Source organism: Dasypus novemcinctus, chromosome 24, assembly GCF_030445035.2.
Source record: "Dasypus novemcinctus isolate mDasNov1 chromosome 24, mDasNov1.1.hap2, whole genome shotgun sequence".
NCBI lineage: Eukaryota > Metazoa > Chordata > Mammalia > Cingulata > Dasypodidae > Dasypus > Dasypus novemcinctus.
In genome coordinates, this window is record NC_080696.1 from 22,380,347 (window position 1) to 22,407,394 (window position 27,048).

Sequence of the window (27,048 nt, forward strand, 5' to 3'; positions counted from 1 at the left end):
CCCCTTTAATTTCTGATTGTATTTATTTGCATCTTCTTTCTTTTTTCTTTGTTAGTCTAACTAGGGGTTTGTCAATTTTTTTTTATCTTCTCAAAGAACTTGCTTTTGGTTTTGTTGATTTTCTCTATTGTTTTTTTCTTAATTTCATTTATTTCTGCTCTAGTCTTTATTATATCTTTCCTTCTACATGCTTTGGGATTGGTTTGCTGTACTTCTTCTAATTTCTCTAATTGTTCAGTTAAATCTTTGAGTTTAACTCTTTCTTCTCTTTTAACATAGGCATTTAGGGCTGTACATTTCCCCCTGAAGACTGCCTAAGCAGTATCCCATAAATTTTGATAAGTTGTGTTCTTGTTTTCATTTGTCTCAATATATTTACTGATTTACTTGCAATTTCTTCTTTAATCCACTGATTATTTAGGAGTGTGTTGTTCAGCCTCCACACATTTGCTAATTTACTTTTTCCCTGTCTATTATTGATTTCCAGTTTCATACCATTATGATTTGACCAGGTGCTTTGTATAATTTCAATTTTTTTCTATTTATTAAGAGCTGAATTGTGCCTTAACATGTGGTTTATCCTGGAGAAAGATCCATGGGCACTTGAGAAGAATATATAACCTGCTGAGTTTGGATGCAGCATTCTGTATATGTCTGCTAAGTCTAACTTGCTTACCATATTGTTCAAGTTCTCTGTTTCCTTGTTGATCTTCCATCTAGTTGTTCTAACTAATGATGTGAGTGGGGTGTTGAATTCTCCAACGATTTTTGTAGAGATGTCTATTTCTCCTTTCAGTTTTGGCAGAGTTTGTCTCATTTTTTTGGGGCACCCTGCTTAGGTGCACAGATACTTATGACTGTTATATCTTCCTGGTGGATTGTCCCTTCTATTAATATATAATGGGTTTCTGTATCTCTTATAACATTTTGCATTTAAAATCTGTTTTATTCAATATTAGCATAGTCACCCCTATTCTTTCCTCCTTCCTCTCCCCTGCTGTTTTTACTGTCTGTGTCCATTTGCTGAGTTATCTTCTGTATCTATTTCTCTTTTTGTTTTCACTTCTCCTCTCTCTCCTCTAGGATTCAGCAGGATTCAAACCTAGGGACATTTGATGTGGAGAGAGGCTCCCTGTCAATTGTGCCACCTCAGTTCCTGGTCTTTGCTGTGCTTCACCTTGACTCTCCCCTTTGTCTCTCTTTTGTTGTGTCATCACCTTTCTGTGTGACTCACTTGTGCAAGCACTGGCTCCCTGTGTGGACACTTGGCTTGCTGTACTGGCACTTAGCTCACCACATGGGCACTGGCTCACTGTGCAGGCACTCACGTGGGCACTTGGCTTGCCATGTGGCACTTGTGCAGGCCCTCGGCTCACCTCCAAGGCTTCCCAAGTGGACACTTGCATGGGCACTCAGCTCACCATTTGGGCACTCAACTTGCCATGTGGGCACCCATGTGGGCACTCAGCTCACCATGTGGGTACATGGCTTGCCACGCAGGCACTCGTGTGGGCACTTGGCTCACCATGTGGGCACTCAGCTTTGCTCTTTTTTGAACACTATTTGCATGGAGTATCTTTTTCCAACCTTTCACTTTCAGCCAGTTTGTATTCCTGGGTCTAAGGTGAATTTTTTTGTAAGCAGCGTATAGATGCCTCATGTTTTTTATCCATTCTGTCAGACTGTATCTTTTGATTAGGGTGTTTAAATTATTCACATTCAATGATATTACCATAAATACATTATTTACTTCCACCATTTTATTCTTTGGTTTTCATATGTCATATCATATTTTTGTCTGCTTTTTACTCTTTTGGTTATTCTTTCTGTTATTTTTTCTTCTATACTCTCCTCCAGGCCTCTCTCCTGTCTTTTTCTTTCTGGTTGTAAGGCTTCCTTTAATATTTCCTGCAAAGAAGCATTCTTTTTTTCAAACTCCTTTAATTTCTGTTTGTTTGTAAATATTTTATACTCACCTTCATATTTGAAGGACAATTTTTCTGGATATAGAATTCTTGGTTGGCAGTTTTTCTCTTTCAGTATCCTCATTGTATCATACCACCATCTTCTCACCTCCATGGTTTCTGAAGAGAAATCTGCACTAAATCTTATTGGGTGTCCTTTATATGTGATTGTTTGCTTCTCCCTTGCAGCTCTGAGAATTTTCTCTGTATCTTTGACATTTGACATTCTGAGTAGTATATGTCTTGAAGTAGGTCTGTTTGGATTTATTCTGATTCAGGTATGGTGTACTTCTTGGATATGTAAGTTCATTTATTTCATGAGATTGGGAAATTTTCAGCTATTATTTCCTCAAATAATCTTTCTGCCTCTTTTCTCTTCTCTTCTTCTTCTGGATCTCCCCTGACATATGAGCTGTTGCATTTCATGTTGTCATTCAAGTCTCTGTGCCCCTTGTTCAATTTTTCCCATTCTTTTCTCTCTCTCTTCTTTTCTTTCTTCAACTTCAGCTTCTGTCTTCACTATCACTTATTCTTTCTTTAATTATTTGAATCTGCTCTTGTGTGCCTCAAATGTGTTTTTGATCTCACCTATTGTGTCTTTCATTCCCACGAGCTCTGTTACTTTTCTGTTCAAGATTTCAAGTTCTTCTTTGTGCTTGCTCAATGTCTTCTTGATGTTATTTATCTCTTTAGCCATATGTCTTTCAAGCATTAATTTGATTTTGGAAATTTGTGCACACCTTGCTAATTAGTTCTCTCAAATCCTGTGTCTCTTCTGGGGCTTTGATATATTCCTTTTCTTTGATCATGTCTTCTATTATTTTAGTATGGCTCATAATTTTTTGCTGATGTCTAGGTATCTGATTAGGATGTAGTTTACTCAGATACTTAATTTTATTCTCTTTTGTAGGGATTTAGTGGCAGGAGGCTGTGTGTTACTATTGCTCCTTGATTCTTGGTTCGACCTGGATTGTTAGGATTGTCTCTGCTAGTTGCTCAGTACTGGGCTCTGGACTCCGTAATTGGTTATAGACCCACTTCCTAGAGCTTTGGGGTGGGAAGTCATAAAGGTCAGAAAAACCTTTGTTATTATACTTATTTTTAATTTTCTTGCAAGCACTTTGTTGGTCTGCAGCATATGGAGCTCTTTGTCAGCTCTCAGTTCAATGCCTGGTTAGAGTGTTTTTGTTGCCACACAGACCAAATCTATTGTGATAGATCTTCCTGCCTGGAAGCTAAGAGGCTTGTACTTTCTCAGTTACAGTTCTCCAGCCTTCTCTGGCATCCCTCTCCCTTTTTCCAGGTAGGAAATATTTCCACTCCTTTCTGAGTCCTCAACAATCAATTCTGCTTAGAAAAGGAGGAGATTGGTAGGGTCCTGTATCTTTAGCCCCTTGCGGCTCCCAAGACAAAAAATGGCATGGCCCCACACAGCCTGGAAGGGCTGGTGGGACACAGCAGACCAAATTTGTGAATCAAAAGCTGAGTCAGCCTTAGGCTGTGTCCCTCTCTATTCCCTTTCCTGGGGTGGTAGATCCCTGGAGCCCACTTTGTCTGTAGTCACATGCCTAGAGGCCCGAGAATTCTAAAGTGTCTTTAGTGTGTGTGGGGTAGTAGCCCCCACTGATTTCAACTCACAGTTTTGTTTTTGCAATTCCCCTCCTTTGCCCCTCCTCTCAGTGGTGTCCAGCCTTCACCTGGTGTCCTAAACCCCTTGATGTCTGTCAGTTTTCTCTCCAGTAGGCAGGCACTATCTCCTCTCTGCTCCCACCACTGCTGCTAGTCATTGCCACTGCCCCTTTCCAGCTCCACTGCCTTGGCTCAGGATTTTAATATGTACATTTCTAATCTTTAAAGATAACTTGGAATCACTATTTCACTATTTTAAGTATAATGTAGAAATCTTACCATCATATGAGTCTCTTTTTCCTCCCCCTTTTTGTTAGAGCTATCTTATTTATTAAATTACATACATTGAAAATGCCACTAAAATGTTTAAATTTTGTTTTCAACTATGACATATATTTTGAAGAACCCAAGAGGAGAATATTGTCTCTTTTATTTGTTCATATGTTTATAATTTCTTTTGCTCTTCTGTAAGGGTAAGGCCACATTGGGAAAATAGGAATAAAACAACATTGGGAGGTGGGAATTGCAGGCGCCTTCAGATAGATAAATGACTTAAGGCAGCCTCCAAGGGGAGTGCCAGTAAATGACTTAAGGCAGCCTCCAAGGAGAGTGCCAATAAATAACTCAGAACTGCCCACAAGAAAAGTGCCAATAAATAACATGGGGCTTTTAGAAAAAAAAAATAGATATGCTATCTTCAGCTAACCGCAGTGTTCCGCTTCTGTGCCTGCTTGTAAACCCCCTCCCCCTCCTAAAAGGCTGTAAAAACACCTCCTCCCTGAGACTGGGGCTGTTCTCTCCTCTGCTTAGGATGAGACAGTCTCCGCGCAGCTAATAAAGCTCTCAATTGGAACTATATTCAAAGTCTGAGTCTGGTCAATATCACTAATCTATACCACTTCCTGTATTCCTGCTGTTCCAAGTTGCCTTCTGGTATGATTTTCTGTCTGTCTGAAGCATTTTGTTTAGCGCTTCTTTTATACCAGGTCTGCTGGTAATGAAATATCTTAGTTTTCTTCATTTGATAATGTCTTTATTTCAGTACCATACCTAAAGTATATTTTCATTGAATATAGAATTCTGATTTAGTAGTTCTTATCTTTTGGCACTTTTAAATCTTGTTCTACCTCCTTCTGGCCTCTTTGGTTTCTTATGAGAAATCTTCAGCCATTCAAATTTTTATTCCTTCATAAGTAGTATTATTTTCCTCTAGTAGCTTTTAAGATTTTTGTTTTTAGTCTTCAGAAGTTGGATTTGATGTGTTTTGAGATGGGTTTCTTTGGGTATATCCTCTTTGGAGTTTTCTGAGCTTCTTGAACCAATACGCTTATGTCTTTAGACAAATTTTAGAAATTTTCATACATGTAGCTTCAAATTTCTTTTGCTTTATTGTCTTTCTCTTGCTTTGGGAATCTAATGACATGAATGCTAGATCTTGTAATATGGTCCCACAGGTCTCTGAAGCTCTATTCATTTTTCATTTTTAAATCTCTCTTTTCTCTCTGCTGTTTAGAGTGGAAAATTTCTATTTGTCTATTTTCAAGTTAACAAACTCTTTCCTCTGACATATCCAATCTGCTTTTAAGCCCATTCAATGAGTTTAAAAAATTTTTATTTTGGGTTTTGTATTTTTCAATTATAAGATGTCCATTTGATTTTTCTTTACATTTTCTATTTCTTTGCTGATATTTCCTACTTTTTCGTTCTTCTTGGAACATTTTGATAATAGCTGTTTTAAAGTCTGCCAGATAAGTCCAATATCTGGTATCTATTGATTTTTTTTCCCATGAGTGTTGAAAAAAAATTTTTTTTCATATGCTGAGTAATTTTGGATTGTATCCTGGACATAATGAAAATTATGTTATGAGACTCTGCATCTTGTTGAAATCTTACGGAGAGTGTTGATATTTTTGTTTCAGCAGGCAGTTTACTCCATTGAGTTCAGGCTGTGAGTTTGGACCAGCCTTCTGTAGGTTAGAGTTTCCATGCCAGTTTCATTTCAAAGCCTTTTAAGTCCTATTTGGATATGTGTTGGGTGTATACCATCCAGTAGCCAGTAGGCTAGGTTCACTTCTAAAATCCTTGGTATGCTGTTTAGGGTTCTATCCACACATGGTATGCTCAGGCATCACCATTTTAGTTTTCTAGGCTGCTCAAACAAATGCCATGAAATGGGTTGGCTTAAACAATGGGAATTTATTAGCTATGCTTTTGAGGCTAAAAGAAAGTCCAAACCAAGGCATCATCAAGATGATGCTTTCTACCTGAAGACTGTAGTATTCTGAGCTAACTGCTGGCAATTAGTGACTCCTCTGTCACATGGCAAGGCATGTGGTGGCATGCCTCTCCCTTCTCTTCTGGTTTCCCTTGATGTCCAGCCTGTTGCATCCTGTGACTTTCTCTCTTTGTCTGAATTTCATTCCCTTTTAAAAGACTCCAGTAATAAGATTAAGATCCCCCCTGATTGGGGTGGGCCACAAGCACCTTAACTGAAATAATTTCATCAAAATGTCCCACTTATAATGGATTCACACCCACAGGAATGGATTAGATTTATTAACATGTTTTTTTCTGGGTCCATTCAGCTTCAAATCACCACAATCACTTTCCTAACTTTTCACTCTCTGTGATATTACAGGGTTTTTGAGTTCTCTGAACTTCCTCTTCCTAGTCCTAACAGCCAGAATGCTGGAGGTTTAGTTGTTCTGATCTGCGTCACAGTCCCGTATCTATACCCAATTCTGGGGCCAAACAACAGGGTGGCAGAAAGGAAAAATCCCCACTTTTCAGAGCTACTACTTCTCTGATTGAGAGGCACACTCCCCTACCTCCAAATTTGCAGTGCCTGAAAGCCCTCATGGGCTCTGCTGGTGCTGCCATGGCTTCCACTATAGGATTGGCTGGGAGCTGGGGCAAGAAGGGATTGAGAATGGAGCAAAAAGGAGGCTGTTCCTGCTCTCTATGAGCTTTATGGGTCTCTTTTTCTGCATCTTGAGTCATGCCAGAGGGAATCTCCTAGAGCTCTCTCAGTCTGCATCTTTGTACCCACTTCCAGGTTTCTGGCTGTCTTTAGTCCTGGGTGGGGATATCAGAGGGAAAGAAATGGTAAAACCCTAACTGGTTCAGTGATATTTTGAATTCTGGTCTTCTTATCCAATTTTTCTGTTTCATACATGTTTCAGAGTCCTCAAGGAGCCGCTTTCTGCATTCTATCCAGGTTTAATAATTACATTCTTTGGAAAAGCCAGGATGGCATGTGTCTAATTCATTTTACCTGAAAGCAGAACTCCCTCTTCCTGTTTTTTTTTTTTTTTTTTTTCTTTTCTTTTTTTTTTTTATTGACTTTGTAATAATATTACATTAAAAATATATATGTGAGGTCCCATTCATCCCCACCCCCCCCTCCCTCTCCCCCCCCAACAACACTCGTTCCCATCATCATGACATATCCATCGGATTTGGTAAGTACATCTTTGGGCACCTCTGCACCTCATAGACAATGGTCCACATCATGGTCCATACTCGCCTCCATTCCATCCAGTGGGCCCTGTGAGGATTTACAATGTCCAGTGATTACCTCTGAGGCACCATCCAGGGCAGCTCCATGACCCAAAGACGCCTCCACCTCTCATCTCTTCCTGCCTTTCCCCACACCCATCGTCCACCATGTCCACTTTTCCCAATCCAATGCCACCTCTTCTTTGTGGACATTGGATTGGTAGTGTCCATTGCACCTCTATGTCAAGAGGAGGCTCAGATTCCACATGGATGCTGGATGCAATCCTCCCATTTTCGGTTGTAATCACTCTAGGCTCCATGGTGTGGTGATTGTCCTTCTTCAACTCCATCTTAGCTGAGTGTGGTAAGTCCAATAAATCAGATTGTAGGTGCTGGAGTCTGTTGAGGCTCAGGACCTGGTTATCACATTGTCGGTCCAGAGATTCAAATCCCCTAAATCTATCTTAAACCCCAACGTTAACTGCACCTCTATCACATTAGCATGAAAGCCTTATGAAGGGAGATCCCATCTGAGTCCAGATTCATCACACATAAACACCGTTTCCAAAGAGGGGCCATCTGCCCTGGTAGTCAACCCCATCGGCCATGACCATAACTCTCATGGGTCTCTTTAGCCTTCATAGGAACCAATATCTGGGGGTTGTATCTGCTTTATCTGTCTCTCTGACTCTGCTCAGTTGTGCATGAGGGCAATCCTTCTGCCAGCCTCCAGACTCTTTTTTAGAAACTCGTAGCCATATAAACTCATTTCTCCTTTCCATTTCCCCCTTACTTTAGGTCAAACAGCATTTTAAAGTCATGTTATTTTATGTAGACATTGATATTCTGCTGATCCGCATTGAATCTTCCATATAAGGTCCTTTTCCAGTTGCATCATCAGTTGGTATTTGATAGTGGTCCCTCGTTGCCAGGGAGGCTCATCCCCGGGTGTCATGTCCCACGCTGGAGGGAAGGCATTGCATTTACATGCTGAGTTTGGCTTCGAGACTGGCCACATTTGAGTAACATGAAGGCTGACAGGAGGAAATTCCCAGGCACAATGTTGCTCTATGCCTTGTTCTTATTTTAGGTTTATCAGCTCACAAACATAGTCATTAGCATCAGGGGCTCACTGTTGAACCCTCACTTCCTCCCGGTCCCCTCCGCTGTACCTGGGAGACTGTCGCTGTTCCCCTGGGGACCACGACAGAGCACCACTGGCCAGAAACCCAGTACCCCCCCTGCTGTGGTTTTTAATTGTTGCCGCTATGAGTATATCCAATCATTGCCATGCACCCTGGACATATGTTCTGTACAGCTCCCTGTCAGCCATATATCACTTGTCATTGGTATCCCATACCAGTATCTCTCCATTGCCATTGTTGAAACACTCTGTGATCCAGAACTCCCCGAAATTTGAGGCCCAATATAATGTCGTGGTCCCTTACTAGGGAATGGCATATAGCGATGGGTTTAACGGATAGATAAAGAACTTGGATAAAGTTAGATAAAGAACTTAAGGAATGTTGACTTGAAAAAATTCCACATCTTATCCTTTTTTTCCCCCCCCCCCCTAATTATTCAGCATTTCTTCATAGGCGTCCTAGACCACAGCAATGCATATATATAATATACAGCATTCCCATACATCCACCATATAACCTTTTTCCTTCTACATCGATACTCTTACACCCTATTCATATCATATTTACTTAAGGTGATGTACAGAGTCTGAGATATTAGATTTCTAACAAGGTAATATCTGTGCTTACATTATGGTGCATACTTTAGGATACACAGTTCTTTACATCTTCCTGTTTTTTGAACAGCACTTTTTCCCCACCAAACACTCATACATCCAAGGTGGGGCTCTGTCCTGGGGTTTCAGGCTTTTCTTCTTTCCTCTGGATACTGACCACTCTGAAGAGACTGCAGAGGACATATTTCCTCCCTTCTACCCCCCTTCCCTCCCTTCCCCTCCTTCCTTTCCTTTTTTATTCTCCCATGCTCTCTCTCTCCCCCTTCCCTTCTTTTGGCACTGAACATCTTTTGGAAAAAAGTAGAATTATGACTTTCCTTTGGTGACCCACCCTCTTTCTTTGTCTCCAGACATGTGTTTAGGAGAGACTGAGCCTACTCACACCACAAAGGATGGTGTCTGCCTGAACCAGACCAATCAGTGCAAATCAACCTTGTACACGTACATGCAAGGGTGGGTATGTATTCCTCATCCCAGCCAATGGTAAAGGATTAGGAAATGTGTGCTGAGACTTCCAGAACAGCATACCTCTCCTCCTTCTTCCAATTTTTCCACCTCTTCACCAACACTTGTTATTTTCCATGTTTTTAAATAATAGCCATTCCTAGTGGGTGTGAGGTGGTATCTCATTTTGATTTGCATTTTCCTGATGACTACTGATGTTGAGCCTCTTTTCTTGTGCTTATTTTTTTAAAAAAAATTAATTTAATTTTTCATTATCTTTTTTTAAAGTTAATAGATCACACAAAACATTACATTAAAAATTCATGTGCTTATTGATCATGTGTTTATCTTCTCTGGAGAAGTATCTATTCAAGTCCTTTGCCCATTGTTTAATTGGGCTCTGATCTTTATGTTGCTGAATTGTAGGAGTTCTTTATATATTCTGGATATTAAATCCTTATCAGATATATGATTTGCAACTCCCATTCTGTAAGTTGTCTTTTTGCTTTCTTGGCCAATATACCGCAGGGCTTTCTCTGCATGTTTACCCACAGGCAGAAGAGACTAAAAGCGCCACGCTACTTATGTGCCTGGGAACAGCTCTCTGTAGATGACAGTTAGGGACTAGGGATTCAATATCCCTGCTTCTTTGCCCCTTAGATGAGAATCTTTGAGGCACATGCTACACACTGTCTCCAGAGTGGGTGTGGGACTGAGCCCCAGTTGCCCATAGCAGCAATCTGTTCCTAAGTACATCCTGAGATGGCTTCCTTCCCTTCATCCCTCACTCTCCACTCCCTGTGCTTCCTTGACACTAATAACACCTGCAGGTATTATCAGATGATGGGCCCTCACTTATGTGGAAACAAATGAAGACCACTTAAATGAGAAGCACCAACAGCTATTTTTTCAGAACTTGATACTGCAAGGGAGTCAACTACCATCACTTGCATTTGGCAGAGACTCAAAGGCAGGCAGAAGAGTGGAAAAAGTGGAAGACTTCAGGTATGCTGTGACTGGCAGCTATTGACATGGGGAAGCTGGTGGTGGGCTAACTAGAAGCAGGACACCCTATATGATTGGGTAAAGGAGAATATTTGGCTTTCTCCAATTGGTCCTAAGGTGGAAGCAGGGGTAAAAATTAGGGAAGCTGTTAAGTATTGATCAAATATTTGCTACCTTGGGTTGATTGTTACAGGGATTATGGTTTGGCTTTCTGGACTGGTTGTTGTAGAGAGCAGCAAACTTCCTGGACTGACAGTCCCAGACTGTGGATGTTTTTTAAAAACTAAGTTTTATCTAAAAGAATCTCAAATTTACAGAAATGTTGTAATTATGAGTCAAAAAACTTTATCCCCTGAAACCTTTGAGAAATTGCCTACATGATGCTTTATCACTTCCAATATGTTAGTGTTTATTTATATAAGCAAAGACATCTCCTGTGGTGGATTGAATTATGTTCACCATAAAGACATGTTCAAGTCCTAACCCCCTGTTTTAATTTCCTGGCTAGCAAAGGAAATACCACTGTTGGTCTAAACAGTGGGAATTTTTTGGCTCATGGTTCTGAGGCTAGGGGATCCCAAAACCCAGACATCAGCAAGACAATGCTTTCTCACTGAAGACTGTGGGGTTCTGGGCCTGGTTGTCATCTGGTTGGGTTGGTTGTCACATGGCAATGCACATGGCAGCATCTTCTCCTTTCTCTGCTGAGTTCCATTGACTTCTAGCTTCTGGCTGCTCTGCATGTTCTCTGTTTCTGTGGGCTTCTCTATAAGGATTCCAGTAATAGAATTAAGACCCATCCTGATTTAGTTGGGTTATACCTTTATTGGAGCAACCTCATCTAAAGGTCCTATTTACAATGGGGCAACACCTACAGGAGTGGGCTTAGATTAAGAGCATGTTTGATTGCAGTACATAACTCAAAGTCCTTAGGTGTGAACTCATTTGAAAATGGGATCATTGAAAATCCAAATAAGATGAGGCCAAACTGAAGCAGGGCAGGCCTTAATCTTAAATGACTGGAGTCCTTATAAGCAAAAGAAATTTGGATGTGGAAACACAAGCCACAGAAAGAGAAAGAAGGAAATAGATGATGGAGGCAGAGTTTGAGCAAATCAATACAAGAATGCTACAGACTTTGGAGAAAGCATGACCTGCCAATACCCTGATGTTGGATTCTAGCCTCCAAACTGTGAGCCAAACAAATTTTTGTTAAGTCAGCTAGTTTGTAGTATTTTATTATGGCATCCATGGCAAACTAGGACATGTCCCTAACCACAACACAACCATTGGATTCAGGGAATTAGCACAGAAACATCACTCCCATCTGTTCCTCAGATCCCTTTTAAAAAGTGTCGCCAATTGACCTTTGTAAAAAAAAATAATCTATTTCAGAATTAGCTGTTGCATTTGCTCTATTTCAGTCTGTAATAATTTCTCAGTCTTCCTTGGACACTTTGCAAACTTGATGCTCTTTGGAGATTAAAGGCCATTATATTTTAGACTTCCCTATATTTATATTAATCTATTAAGATGGCATCTCGGTAAGTTCTCTCCCAGTGCTGAGTCTCCCTTTCCTTTGTTGTGCCCACCAGCATCTGTTAAAGCACATCTCTAATTCCTGCTTGTTCCTGAGTTGTGCCTCAGCCATGGGCTTCTGAGGGCTCCATTTCCCAATCCCTAGTCCATTTGAGAAAGGGAACATCTGTTCTTTAGTGGGTGTGCTGCAAGCTGTCTTTGTCCTTCCTAATTTCTAAAATAGTAACAATCAGACCCTTTGAGAGCTAAGGATTAAGACTGTCCCTGTAGCAAAATGTTTCTTCACTGTCTTATTATCCAACAACAAGGTCAGAGACATGGGACAGGCAGCTGAGATTCCCGAGGCATTTAAACCCTAGCTTTAATAGCATTTTTGTTTTTTTTTCCAGCATCCACATTCCCTTCCTGAAAGGTTCCCTTAAATATCCACAAAAATGTATGCCTGACATTGGGAAGAAGATACCCACAATTTTTCAAAGGATGAAATGAGTACAGTGATGCTTGATCCTATTTTTGATTTATGGATGGATGATTGGAGAAGAGACATTTTCTTTGCATCAGTTTTTGCTCTTCTATCTAGAAACTTTTCAGAGCTCTCAAGAGGATAGAATATCCTAACATACATTACTACTATCAGATGGCAACTCAGCTGTGTTCTTCTGGGTTTAATGGCTGTTCCCTAGGAATAAATGATCTCAAATGTGATACGATATTTGGAGTCAACCCCTGGAAAGGCATTGGGTGTTATTAAAAAGGTGAAATCTGCACAAGTCCAATGGGCAGACACAGCTTTGAGAGGTGCTAACATGAGCCCTGATGCCTTTTTGACAACATAAATGCTTTAGAAAGAGGCAGCAATTCTCAGGTCAGCTTGTTGATCAGAGGACACTGAGCAGGTCAGAAGTTGGGGTTGAGTTTGGGGAAGGGAGTGCTCTTCCCTTCTGCTCTATCCTACTGCCCGATTGGGAATTCTTAGTCTTCCTCCAGAGGGCAATGCCAGAGGGCATTACGGCCAGCAAGTTGCCTTTGAAGTCACAGTCTTCTTCCTTTTGTGATTCTAAATTCTCCCAACCCCCTGATTTTGTATCCAGGCACTAGCAGGACTCTTTGGTCCCACCAGCCAGCTCTCTGCTTTGTCCATGACTTTCCTATAGGTCTGGTAACCTGATGCTGTCCTTGGGGTCTGAATGCCACAGAGAGGAGGGTAAAATGGCCCCATTGACCATCAAAGGGCAGTGCAGGATCCTGCCTCAGAAACCAGGGACAGAATGGGGAACCCTTAAGTGCAGTGTCATGTTGTAAAATTCAATGCTGTTTCAAATGGAACCCAGCCTTTTTCTTTTCACACAAACCTCCTGAAGGTAAAGGAGAATTTCCCAGGAAGCAATGACCACATCATGTCTGCTTCAGGCTCAGGCTACCCAGGCTAATGAGGTCCAGGTCTTCTCCAGAGGGGCCTTGCCCAGGCCTGGGAGGAAGTGGAGAGTGGTCAAGGGAGAGTCTGGCCTTCTGTTAGATCCCCACCAGGGGCACTCTGCACTGGTGGCTGCCTATTAGTTAAAAAAAGCCTCCACCAGAACTGTGGATAATCTCTGTTGACAGCAGTTGAACTTACCACGTCCCCTGCCTACTCCTTGATGCTTAAATTCCTCTTCTGGTTTTGATGGTGAGGACTTGGTAGCAGACACTATTCATTGCTCCTGAGAGGAAATTGCAGTGATGGAAACTCACCCTGTCTCATCTAGTCCTGCCTGGCTTGGAGCAAGACTCAGAGGAAGGAGAGGAGAGAGGGGGTGTGGGGCACCAGGGGCATGAACGGCAGAAAGAGAGGTGGTGACAGGCATTTTCTTAGTCTTGACTATGGGGACAAAAGCTGGAGTTCAGGACCTGCCAAGAACGGTAGTAGATATCCTGGAATATCACTGGAGACCACCAAGGGTCAGATCTCATGAAACTCACCTTAGAATCTTTAAAGAATGGGGAGAAAATATCCAACAGCTTAGAAATCTATAACCAACAAAAATAGTCTTCCAAAATGAAGGCAAAATAAAAACATTTTCAGATAAAACAGAAGAACTGTAGTAGATATCCTGGAATATCACTGGAGACCACCAAGGGTCAGATCTGATGAAACCCACCTTAGAATCTTTAAAGGATGGGAAGAAAATAGCCAATAACTTAGAAATCTATAACCAACAAAAATAGTCTTCCAAAATGCAGGCAAAATAAAAACATTTCCAGATAAAACAGAGAGAAACCTAAAAAATATCAAAAGACTTAAATTGTTCAGAATATGTTCTCTATCTATACTAGACAACTAAGTAGAGACTGAAAACCCCTAGCTGCCTGTTAATTAAACAATGTATTTCTAAATAATTCATGGATTAAAGAACAAATCACAAAGGAAATAAAAAACACTTTGAATTGAAAGATAGTGAACATATAGATAAAAACTTTGGGGCCACAGCTAAAACAGAGTTTAGAGATAAATTTATAGTCATACATCTCTGTATTGACAATGTTTGGAGGACACAGAGAAAATAGAGTAGGAAGTCCAAGCTGAATGCCTAGGATAGGCTTCCATGGAAGTAGAACTGTTTAGTGGGGAGACAGATTTGATAAAAGCTATGAGAAGCATCAATGGAATACAATCCAAAATAAATATTAAAGAGTTATTTAGGGGAAGTGGATGTGGCTTAAGCAATTGGGCACCCACCTCCCACATGGCAGGTCCTGGGTTTGGTTCCTGGTTCCTCCTAAAGAAGACAAGCAGCTGCTGCAACTAGCAGATGCTGCAACCAGCAGGGAGCAGAAATGGCTTAAGTGGTTGGGCACTTGCCTTTCATGTGGGAGGTCCCAGGTTTGGTTCCTGGTGCCTCCTAAAGAAGAAAAACAGACAACGATCACACAGATAAGGCAGCTATCTCAGGGGGAATGAAAAAAAAAAGAGTTATTTAGGGGGAAAGAAATGATCCCAGATGGAATCAAAGTAATACTGAAGGAATGAAACACAGAAGAAGAGTAAATATGTGGGTAAATCTAAATGAATAGTGAGTGTACAAGACAACAATATGGTATAGTTTTATGGGCTTCAAAATATGTAGAATTTGAACAGATGACAAAAATAACATAGATGATAGAAAGGGGTATAAGGAATAATAGTATTATAAGGTCATTCCACCATATTAGAATGGTAAAGGTACTAATTAAGAGTAGACTCAAATAAGGCACTGATGCTAATTAAAATCTCTACAGTTACTATTTTAACAGAATAAAAGAATGGATAAATAAATGAGGGGAAGAAATTAATAATGAAAAGACCTTGATTAAGCCAAAATAATGCAAGAAAGGAGAAAAAAAGGAACAGAGACAAATGAGATGAACAGAAAATAAAAAGCAAGAGGGTAGATTTGAACCCAAACTATCAGTAACTGTAATATTAGTCATCAGTAAACAATAATAAGAGTGACTGTAAATGGAAAATATACTCCAAAAGAAGTCTGTTAAATTGATTTAAATGGAATAACTATTTGTTGCTTATGAAGCCACATCTTAATTATGAAGACACAAGTACTTTGAGAGTAAAAAGATGTGAGAAGTTGAGAGAAAAAGATAGATCATGAGAATATTAATTAAAACAATGCTGATGTACTCATCAAACAAAGCAGACTTCAGAGCAAGAAGCATTACTACATGAGATGAAAAGGAACATTTCATAATGATAAAATGGTCACCCACAACAAAGGTGTAATGATTCTATATGCATCAAAATATATAAAAATACATAAAATATATGAAACAAAAATTGTCAAAAAAGTGGCCAAATCCAAAATCATAGTGGGAGATTTTAATGCATTATCAGTAATTGACAGATAAAGAAGACTGAGAACAAAATAAAAAATAAAATAGAACAAAATAAAAAGAGTGAATATATAGATTTGAATAAAATGACCTTAATGAAATATATAGATATATAACTCTGTGCCTAAAAAAGTGCAGAATATACATTCTTTTCAGGACTGCATAAAGTATTGGTCATATTCTGGGAATTGAAACAAATCTCAACAAATTTCAAAGAAGGAATATCATAGAAAGGATGTTTTCTGACTATACTAGACTTGACTTGGAAATTAATAAGAAGAGTAATGATTAGAAGATTTACTATGGTTGGAAATTAATCTTTACACCTCTAAATAACTTACAGATCCAAAAAGACTTCACAATGGAAGCAAGGAAATGTTTCCAGGGAAGGGCAAAGAATATATGGCATATCAGACTGGGAGGACAAGGGCGGGTTAGGGTCAGGGTAGGTGGAAAGACACCCCCCTCCATGTCATACCCCCCAATATTCTCTTCTGATATGGGCTCCAATGTGGAATCCATTCAGAATGACAGGCTAACTTGGCTTCTGCCTCAACTCCCAAGAATGGGGGTCACTGGTGTGCCTGGAAATTCCTGTGAACGGTGGTCCTTTGATGCATCCCTGGGAAGACATGCAAGGCGACTCACCTCCTGCCCACCAGGAACAGCTCTGGAAATGTGCAGGAAACAGGACTGCTGCATGAAAGGCTGTGGGTCCCAGGCTTATGTGGCCTCTGGCACTGCCTTGTGCTTAGTGATAGGGAGGGACCAGGTGGGGGAGTGGGGAGGAGTTGGACCAAAGTGCTGGTCTAGGGAGGAGGTGATAGGCTCAGGGCCTCCACGGGCAGGGCTGAGTGGGGTCCAGAGCTGTGAAAAGTGTCTCTGGCAGTTGCTGTTACCATACCCTCCACCTGAGTGTCCCTAGTCCTTCACAGCTGATGCAGAGGAGAGCCGTGTTCTGGAAGGTGCCTCTGCTTGTGGGAGTCCTTGTTCTTGGGTCTCATGTCTGGACCATCCAGAAAGAATTTGTAGACATTAGTAAGAGCCTGGATTATTTTGTGGCATCTGTGGAATTTGCCGTGGCTCGGTTCAAACATGAAAATACGGAAGAGCATGCATACAGGTTGCTGGAGTTTGGGCGAGGCCAGCAAAAGGTGAGTGGCAGTAATTTTGTCCCTCTGTAGAGATCATGCCCAGCCTGAGTGGCCCTGAGCCTGTTGCCATGTCAGCAGGGACTTTGATGAGGAAGGTCCCACATGTACAACACTCTCCTGAAGAAGAGGTTCTGTGGACCTGCCCTCCCTGCACAGAGCACTCATCTCTGCCCAGTTTCTTGACTCTCTGCCTCTTCCTTGGGTTGCAGCTCTGGCCTATGTCCTGGGGGGCCAGCAGGACCCCTTTGGCCATGGACACCTCCACTGCTGCTGCCCCAGTCCCTGGAGGCTCAGTCCCAGCTTAGTGTGGGGGCCAGTGTACTAGAAGGAACAGGAGTGTGTGCGTGGAGGTGAGCGGACGCTGTCTGTGGGTACCACCTGCCAGTTGCATGAGTGCCTGAGCCCCAGATTAGTCAGCTTTCTAGACAGCTTCCAGGGCAGCCCAGTGAGAGGAGTGGGCTGGATTTTTATCTCTCTCTGTTTGTGTTCTTCCAGAGTGATCCTGGATTTGTATTCAAGAAAGGAAAAATAATATCTTTTAATAGTTTAATAATTTCTTATAGAAGCTTAATATACTCCCAGAACAGCATCTGACTCATAATGGGCACTCAATGAGTGTTTGCAAAATGGACTCTTACATACCTACAATCAGAGACAGAACACTTTTCACTGAAGGCATGGCCCTCTGCAAGGCTAGCATGGCCCGGATTTCTTTTCTTTCTTTTCTATTTTAAAACTTTTTATAATGGTAAAAGACATAAAATAAATATTTCCCATGTTAACCACTCTTTTTTCCCCCTTTTTTTGTGATTTTTTTTTTTTATGATACAACCACTTTCAAATGTGTTAATTGCATTCACAAAATGCTACTACCATCACCACCATGCCTTGCCAAAACTATGGATAGAGAAACTTTCATTCATTTATCTGTTCATGGACGAAGTTGATGGAATATCTGTTGATGGATGTGCAGAAGTGCTTTTGAAAGCTATCAAGTGGCACCTTACTGAGAGCAAACCCCCTGTATTTTCTTCCCTTGGCAGTAGAGATAAATGGTTCTCTTATCTTTCTGCAGTTTTTCACAGAGTGACAGGCAAACTGAATTCCCACTGGAATGCACACCCAGAGCTGGCTCCCTGATGATGGGTTGTAGCTGGCAAGCTTCATTTCCCATTTGGGTGAAGTGATCAATCCCCCTTAAAAATACAGTGAGCCTTTATCCTTGCCCATTTCTCCCAATGAAGATGGTGTTCTGGCCTCAAATCCCAGGGTCACCCAGATGTGCTCATGAACTAGCACTTAGGGTCACAAAATCCACCAATACTGTCCCTTTACCATGGTGCCTTAGATGAAGACCGAGGAGAAGGCTGTTAAATTCTTTCCTCTCTAAACGAGCAACCAGGAGGCGCCCTCCCTGCCTTTCCCCTGCTGTCCCAGGCAGACTGTTTGCCTCATGGGTCTTGGCATCTGCCTCTTCATGACTCTTGACTCCTCTTTCCTTCTTTCTCTGTGCATAATAACCTCACGAGGTACTTTTCTTGCTTTGGACCGGCCTGGTGTGTATGTGCATTTTCAAGCTCTCTTGGTGTCTTCACTGCACTTTGTAGGGAGTCTCAAACCTCTCCAAGGCACCGGCATCATCTTTTCCCAACAGAAACCCCAGAGGCACATTTTTTGCACCTGCTTTTAACACCCATTGGGAAGGATATAAGCAGAATTGTGCCTATTACATACATGACCCCAAGTAGCTTTCCCAGCAGACATCAGCAAGAAGAAAGCAGGTATTTTTAAATTCATTGAAGCTGGTGCTTCTTTATTCCCTTGATTTATTATTATTATTTGCATTGACCTGCTTCTTGCCAGTTAGATATTTTCTCAACCAGCAAGGGTTTCTGAAAGTTTGGTGTCCTTGCCCTGGCTCTCTGCCTGACCTTGTGGAGTCAACATTGTTGGAGATGGACCATGAGTGATTCTTAGGCACACTGAAACCTGAAAACCAGATTGGGGGAGAAACACATGGTCTGAAATGCAAACCACTGAGATCTCAGACCTTTTCAGTTTTTGGGGTAAGAGACTGAGCTGTGGAAGACATGAAATCGATGAAGAGAAAATGAATTAGTCAGCGTTGCAGCATTTGCTCAGGTTTGAATAGGGACGGTGAAGGAAGGATATTGGGGAGGGATGTGCTATCTGAACCGTGCACCCATTCCTGCCTCTTTCCGGCAACCCACTCTGTGGAACTCCCATCTTTCACTGGGATTCCTATGTGCCCTCCTCATCCTTTTAATCCCCAGCCTAAACTGGGTTTACACTTAGCAAACTGTGTTGAGACAAACTGCTAAGTCCAAAAGTACTTTTGAAACTAATGAGAAGACAAAGACTTAAAGAAGACATAGATTTCTGAAATAGGGGCTCATAAGAATCCCAGAGAGGAAGTGGACTTGGCCCAGTGTAACCAGTTCAAACCCTAGGCCTCCTTGACCCATGTGGAGCTGGCCCACATGCAGTGCTGATGCGCAAGGAGTGCCGTGCCACGCAGGAGTGTTGCCCAACTAGGGGAGCCCCATGCGCAAGGAGTGTGCCCCGTAAGGAGAGCCGCCCAGCGCGAAAGAAAGTGCGGCCTGCCCAGGAATGTCGCCGCACACACCGAGAGCTCACACAGCAAGATGACGCAAAAAGAGACACAGATTCCCGTGCTGCTGACAACAACAGAAGCGGACAAAGAAGACGCAGCAAATAGACACAGAGAACAGACAACTGGGGCGGGGGGGAGGGGGAGGAGTGGGGAGAAGGGGAGAGAAATAAATAAATCTTTAAAAAAAAAAAAAAAGGAATCCCAGAGAAGGTAACAAAGAACTTCATGGAGGCCTAGGTCCCCTTCTTCTTGTACTGGAAGAACTGATGTAACTTCAGGCATTTTTTTTTTTTTAACCAATGTGAACTAATCTTTATTTATAATAACTGGTCAAACTGGGGTGGTGGGGAAGGAGCACACTTTCCTGGCCAGTCTGCTCCCAGGGTAAAGGCTGGGAGGAGGGGGCTGCTGAGGGAGGTGAGGGCTCTGCTCTGTACGCCCTCTCTCCAGGGTGGACAGAGTACATGTCCTAAGATTCTGCCTGGCCTCAGTCTTCATCTACCACAGAGGCTTTGAGCTGTCAAGTTCTTCCAAAAGAGGAGCAAGGAGTGCCCTGGATGACCAGCATCTCCTTGGTGGCTCAGCCAAAAATCTGAGGAAAGTCTGATGGAGAGAAGTGGAGTGGCAGAGGCTCTGTAAGCAGCGCTGAGGTCCAGATTGGGGAGGGGGTGACGGGGAGCACAGGCACTGCCTTGGGGTGGGGGCGGGGGGTTGATGTCTTGGGGGCTGGCAGAGATCTGCTTAAAGGTGGGGGTCAGGACTGAGAGTTGTGGGAAGGGCAGGCCTGGGAGATGCTGCAGGTGTGACTTGAGCTGGGCACACCAAGGGCTACCACCTCCTGATTTACAGGACTTCAGTGTGGGTTCCATCTGGGGGGCGGAAGTGCCTGCAGTACATGCAGAAGCAGGAGGGTGGGAATTTGAGGCTCCATCATTTCTAACAAAATACTTTGCTTGGTGGGAGGGGCAGGGTATGGACAGGGGTCTGGGGCCTTGGCAAGCCTATTGGCCAGAGGGTAGAGAGGTGCCCTGGAGGTATCGGTGCCACAGTTTGGGGAAGGACAGGGGTCACAAGGAGGAAAGCTGCTGTGGGTTAAAGTCTCTGGGGGTGGGTGCAGGGCCCTGGCTCTTAGAAGCCATGGACTCCAGGAGACTGGGTGTGTCCAGGGGCAAATGGGCTCCACTGGCGCTGCTCTCGAGCACTGGAAGAAGGCAGGGGGTCCCGGGAGTGCTGCATCTTCACCCACCTCTCCAGAGGAGGGCTTGGGACCCTGGCTGGCGCTGTGCCTGCAGCAGGCTGGGAGGCAGCCAGGGAAGGCTGGACGGCAGGCCTGGGGACAGCCTTCTCCTGGCAGACAGTCTCTCTCCTGGAGCGGTGTCTTCTCTTCAGAGGCCCCGGCCTGGGCACAAAGGGAGGGGCCACTCCGCGTCTCAGCACAGGCTTGAAGGCAGACGGCCTGGCCTCGGGGCTGTGCCTCCTCCTCTTGTCATCCGGCCTCTCAAACCAGAGGGGCTCGTCAAACTTCCTCTTGCCTTTGTTGCACTGGCTGAGCGCCCTCAGCACAGTCTCCCTGTCACAGGGGTCTGGGGGCTTCTCAGGCGGCGGGCACATTGCAAAGCGGCTCCCTCTGCTCTCAGGAGGAGCGATTTTGATGGTGACCGGGCTCCAGACCCGCCTGGGGTTCCGGGCATTCCAAAGCCTCCTCTTCATGTAAGTGTCCCATGCGCAGGTCAGATCCGGCCCCGAGATGGTCTGCGGGGGCAGCTTGTTGGGAAAGCGCCTCCAGGCCTCGGGGACCAGCACCCTCCGGAGATTGATGTGCTCCCATTCCGGCGGGATCTGGGGCAGGGGTCGGGTGCGCCCCAAGCGCTGACGGTGGATGTGGCGAACAGGACGCTCAGCCGGGGCTGCCCGGGGGCTGGCGGGCTTGGGCGGCGGGGTCTTGCGCTCCGGGGCGGGGGGCGGTGGCGCGGGCTCTGGTGTGCCCAGGTAGCTGCCCAGGTAGCTGCCCATGACCACGGTGTGGCGGAGGCCGTTCCTTTGAGCAGGGATTCCGCTTCCAGAAGGTCCGAGTCTGTGGAGGCGGCAAGGGACGAAACGCTCAGGGCTCCAGTGACCGTTGGTCTCAGGGCACCCGAACGGCTCGCGGGGCGTCAGAGTGCTCGGGACCCTCAGGCCGCCTGGTCCGCGTGCCAGGCCAGCGTCCCGTGGACACTGGGACATCTTAAGGCGCAGTGGCAGCTCAGGGACCTCATGGGAATCAAGGGGATAAGGGAAGCTCAAGCCTCTGCTCTTCCCACTGCTGACCCAGGTGCTTGGTCCTGGGGAGAGGGCCTGAGGGGCTGCCTCTGCTTCGGTGCTGACTCCTAATGTAAGAAAATATACTCGTTTCTCCCAGGTTGTGACAATTGTAGACAGCACTCCACAGAACTGTACTCTATTTCATCATTGTAAAAAGGAGCATAATACACTTGGATGCTTTTTCTCCACATTTATTTTGATTACATTAAAAATATTCACAGATGAGAGTATTATATTTATGGCCATCTCCTTCAGGGATGTACCAAAGAAAGCACAGAGGCATTCCACGATTACAGAAGTATGTATTTTTGACTAACTGAATGTTTCTCCTCAGAGTTTATCTGAAAAAACACCACTTAAAATAAAACAAACTTTGAGCATTTCACTTAATTATTTTTAGAAAGTGACCAGTAAAGAATTTTAGGAGAAAAACTTAAATATTTTTCAGCATATTTGAAAAAATGAATGCATTTTTTAAAAAGATTTATTTATTTTTTATTATTTATTTTTCTCCCCTTCCCCTCCCCTCTTCTCCTTCCCCCTCTTCCCCCCCCCCCCCCCAGTTGTCTGCTCTCTGTGTCCATTCGCTGTGTGTTCTTCCGTGACCGCTTCTATCCTTATCAGCAGCACCGGGAATCTGTGTTTCTTTTTGTTGCATCATCTTTTTGTGTCAGCTCTCCATGTGTGCGGCGCCATTCCTGGGCAGGCTGAACTTTCTTTCACGCTGGGCGGCTCTCCTTATGGGGTGCATTCCTTGAGTGTGGGGCTCCCCTATGCAGGGACACCACTGCGTGGCGCAGCACTCCTTGTGTGCATCAGCACTGCACATGGGCCAGCTCCACATTGGTCAAGGAGGCCTGGGGTTTGAACTGTGGACCTCCTATGTGGTAGGCAGATGCCCTATCCATTGGGCCAAGTCTGCTTCCCAAAATGAATGCATTTTGAAGGAAAAACAAATAGCTTGCTTTTATCGGTAGATATGATGTGAAGTTCATATTTCTACAATGGTTGTTAATGTCACTTTTTCCAATTTCTTAAGGAAATGGTGAAAGTGTCCATGATAGGTTGATCAGCTCTGGTTAGCGATGGTTGTTTTATGTGGACTCCCCAATAATTATTTTTAGTGTTTTTACTTGAATTTTTTTTATTGTGGTAAATGTAAACACAATTATTTCCCACTTCAGACACTTTCAATCGTACAATTCAGTGATATTAATTAGATTCACAATGTTGTGCTACTATCACCTTTGTTCATTACCAAAACTTTTCATCACCCCAAACAGAAACTCTGTACTCATTAAGCAATGAGTCTGGAGGTTGTCAGAAGGAATAGCCCTATGTACAACTGAACAGAGTCTAAGAGACAGATAAGGTAGATACAACCCCAGGTATTGGTTCTTTTGAGGGATAAAGAGACCCACGGGTTCTATGGTCATGGCAGAAGGGGTTCACTGCCATGACAGATGGCCCTTCTTTGGAGCTGGTGTTTCTGCGTGATGGAAATGGACTCAGAGGGGATCTCTTTTCACAAGACTTGCATGCTACTTTATTGGAATTGTAGTTGGTGCTGGGTTTAAGATATATGTAGGGGATTTGAATCTCTGGACTGATAATATGACACCCAGGCCCAGAGCCTCAACAGACTTCAGCTCCTACACTTTGACTTATTGGACTTACTCCACTCAGCTAACATGGAGTTGAAGAAGGTCAACCACCACAACATGGAGCCTAGAGTGTCTACAACTAGAAGCGGGAAGAGTGCATCCAGTACCCATGTGGAATCTAAGCCCTCACTTGACATAGGTGTGCAATGGACACAACCAATCCAATGTCCACAGAGAAAATGTGGAATGGGTGTGGGAACGGTAGCCATGGGGGCTGCTGGGTGTGGGGAACGGGAGGAAGAGATGAGATGTGGAGGCGTTTTCGGGACGTGGAGTTGTCCTGGATAGTGCTTCACGGACAATTACGGGACACTGTAGATCCCCCCAGGGCCCACTGGATGGAACGTGAGAGAGTCTGGGCTATGATGTGGACCATTGACTATGGGGTGCAGTGATGCTCAGAGATGAACTTACCAGGTGCAATGGATGTATCACGATGATGGGAGAGAGTGTTGCTGTGGGGGAAGTGGGGGGCGGGGGCGGTGGGGTTGAATGGGACCTCATATATATTTTTTAATGTAATTAAAAAAATAATAAATAAATATTAGAAAAAAAGCAATAACTAATTTTGACTTAACATGTGGTCTAACTGGAGAATATCCCATGTTTGCTTGAGAGAAATGAGTATTTTGCTATTATTGGGTAGAGTGTTTTATATATGTCTGTTATGGCCTCCTTGGGTTATAATATTGTTCAACGTTATAAACCTTATTTTTTCTTATTGATATGCTGTCTAGATGTTCTATCCCTTACTGAAAGAGATGAGTTGAAGTCTCCAACTATTATTTTAGAACTGCCCATTTCTCCCTTCAATTCTGGGGTGAGGCTAGGGCAAATGAAAGCAACCCTCTGATTTCCTACCTTTTTGAGTTTTTTTTCCCCCCTGAATCAGTGTCTGCTTGACTGTTGTTTAACCTTGATTGTTTTCCAGAGGTCTGACCAAGTTGGTTCAGACAGATTCTGTGTGTTTTTTCCAGGGTTCTTCTGTGTGTGTGTGTGTTTAAGGGGCATTAGCTAAGTGTGCCTTGCTCTACCATCTTGCTCACTCCATGACCCAGATTTCTAATCCCATTGATTAAACATATGTGATTCCCACGCTTTTGTAAATGGAATTCATTAGTATTATTCTTTGTGTGTGGTTTGTGCTGGTCAATAATACATATGAGAAATTAATCAGATTGTTTGGTGATGCAGTGCTGTGTGCAGTTTTATTGTTGTGCAGCACTCAATTGTGTGAAAGTGCCACACCATGCATATTCAGTACACTGTTGGTGTCATTACCCGGTGTTGTTCATTAGGAAGAGGACTGCAGAGATCATTCTAGAGCATGTGTTAGGTGTGCTTATGAACTTTCTCATAAATTATGTACCTATAGAGAAATCACACATGATACATACCTCTTCATTGATATGTATAAACTTATTCTAATCTTTTGCCTACCATTTTGTTCTAGTCAGTTCTCTGTGCTTTTATCATTTAGGAGAGCAAATGTTTAGCAGTCATTTGTGTAATTTGTTTTTTAAAAATTTATTTCTCTCCCCTTCCTTGCCTCCCCCTGCACCAGTTGTCTGTTCTCTGTGCCCATTTGCTGTGTGTTCTTCTGTGTCCACTTGTATTCTTGTCAGTGGCACCCAGACTCTGTGACTCTTTGTTGCATCATCTTGCTGTGTCAGCTCTCCCTGTGTGTGTGGTGCCTCTCCTGGGCAGGCTGCACTTTTTTCACACTGGGTGGCTCTCCTTATGGGGCGCACTCCTTGTGCATGGGGCTCCCCTATGTGGGGAACAGCCCTGCATGGCACAGTACTCCTTATGCACATTAGCACTGCGTGTGGGCCAGCTCATCACACTGGTCAGAAGGCCCTGGGTTTGAACCTTGGACCGCCCATGTGGTAGACAGATACTCTATTCTTTGAGCCAAATCCACTTCCCTGCGTAATTTCTTTTTGACAGATGTGGACAATGATGTTTTTAATGGACTTGGACATGGGCTACACAATTTGCAGAAAGCATGAAGAAGACATTGACCACTGCTGTTTGCAGGAAGGCCAAGGAGAAAAAAAGGTTGGAGAATAAAAACCCCAAAGCAGTATAAATGTGCTGGGAATGAAAAGTAAATTCAAGGAGGGCCTTTGGGAGAAGGCTTAGGAGAGTCGTCAGGAGATCCTCCTGGTAAAATGAGGGTTTCCTGACCCTTCTCCCAGTGGGTCTCTGGGCTCCCCCATTGGAAGGACAATATGGACATATTAAGCAGACAAAGCCTAGCTCCTGGTGGTGTTAGGGAGTCCTGTGTTCACAGTGAGACAAGGAGTAAAGAGGTGAATTACAGGCATCCATCTGATCCTCCCTTGGGGCGGAGCCCTCAATCCAGGGTCCCAGCCTCATCCCTTTCTGTGCCCTATGGGGTCCAGGCACATCAGATTCTCCCTATGGTCCTTGCTCTTCTTGGGTGCACAATATTCTGTGCTGGGAGCTGCCTACTTTATCTGATCACCTCCCTCTCTATATTTTCTTTGGATGCTGGGATGCTTCCTGTCCACGCAGAGTTCTGATGTCTTGCTCCTGTGAGCTGAATCTGGCACAGGGGATCCTGGAGGTGGGGAGCAGACGTCATTGAGGGTGCTTCTCACCCAGTAGAGCTGACATGTCCCTCCAACCTCCAGCCTGGTGCTGGTGCCTGTCCTCAGACTGAACAGTGGGTGAGGACCCTGCTGGAGCATCGTTTGGGCAGTCAGCTCCCCCAGGAGAAATGGGGTGCAGGTCTATCTGGATCCTGTGCCCTGGGAAGGCTGTGAGAGGACAGGAATCCCTTGGGGGGGGGGAACCCCAGGTAGGCATCCTCGGAACCAGGGGTCAGGTGGGCAGATCAGGATCCAGCAGCCTTTGCGCCTTCCTCTGGTGCTGCCTTGAGTCATCCAAGCTCTTCTCCAGGAGAAAGATCCTGTTTGGTTTCCGTCGTTTTATAATTTTTGGTGTCTCTCGAGGTCCTGTGCAACTTACAGGTACTGCTCATGACATGCTGCCCTTTGTAATTCTCTCTCTTCCTTTCTCCTTCTCAGCTGTGCTGCACTTTCCTGGTGGATGTCTGGCTTTGGTTCATTGACTTCACCCTCCTGAACAGCACCTCTGTGGGGAAATAGTTGGAGGGGGGGACACATGGCCTTTCTCAGTAGGAGCCACTGTCAGCTCTGTAGTCCTATTGTGTGCAGGTGCCTGGGGAATAAAGAGCACCACATGCTGCTGCACTCAGTGAAAAGCAGCTGGGATTCTTACCATTATGCTGATTCTTTTCCTTGGCTTGTGCTGAGTCTTCAGTAAATCAATGCTCTCACTTCAGGTCAGGCAGTCCTTATTGGCTCATATCCAGCACCCTAAGGTTTGTTTGCAAGCTCATTTGTCCATCCATCCATCCATCCATCCATCCATCCATCCATCCATCCATCCATCCATCTATCCACCCATTTTCCACTCTCTCTATACTGCTCTCCCTTTCAACTCAATAGGGATGAAAAAAAAATGCTGCGAGGGAGCAGCCACCGGCATCCCCCATCTCCCTCTGTAGGACCCAGGCTTACGGAGGGGCAGCCCTTCTCCTGTG

General features: G+C 43.9%; 1 protein-coding gene across 1 annotated transcript in view; it reads left to right on the forward strand.

The window, feature by feature from the left end:
• Positions 1-26,590, forward strand: part of LOC101435735 (probable cystatin-16) — a 54,570-nt gene extending 27,980 nt beyond the window's left edge. The window contains exons 2-4 of the mRNA XM_004477033.2: positions 16,635-16,853; positions 25,404-25,514; positions 26,510-26,590. Coding sequence (XP_004477090.2) covers positions 16,635-16,853; positions 25,404-25,514; positions 26,510-26,590 — 411 coding nt within the window. The remainder of the gene's footprint in view (positions 1-16,634; positions 16,854-25,403; positions 25,515-26,509) is intronic.
• Positions 26,591-27,048: the final 458 nt, after the last annotated feature.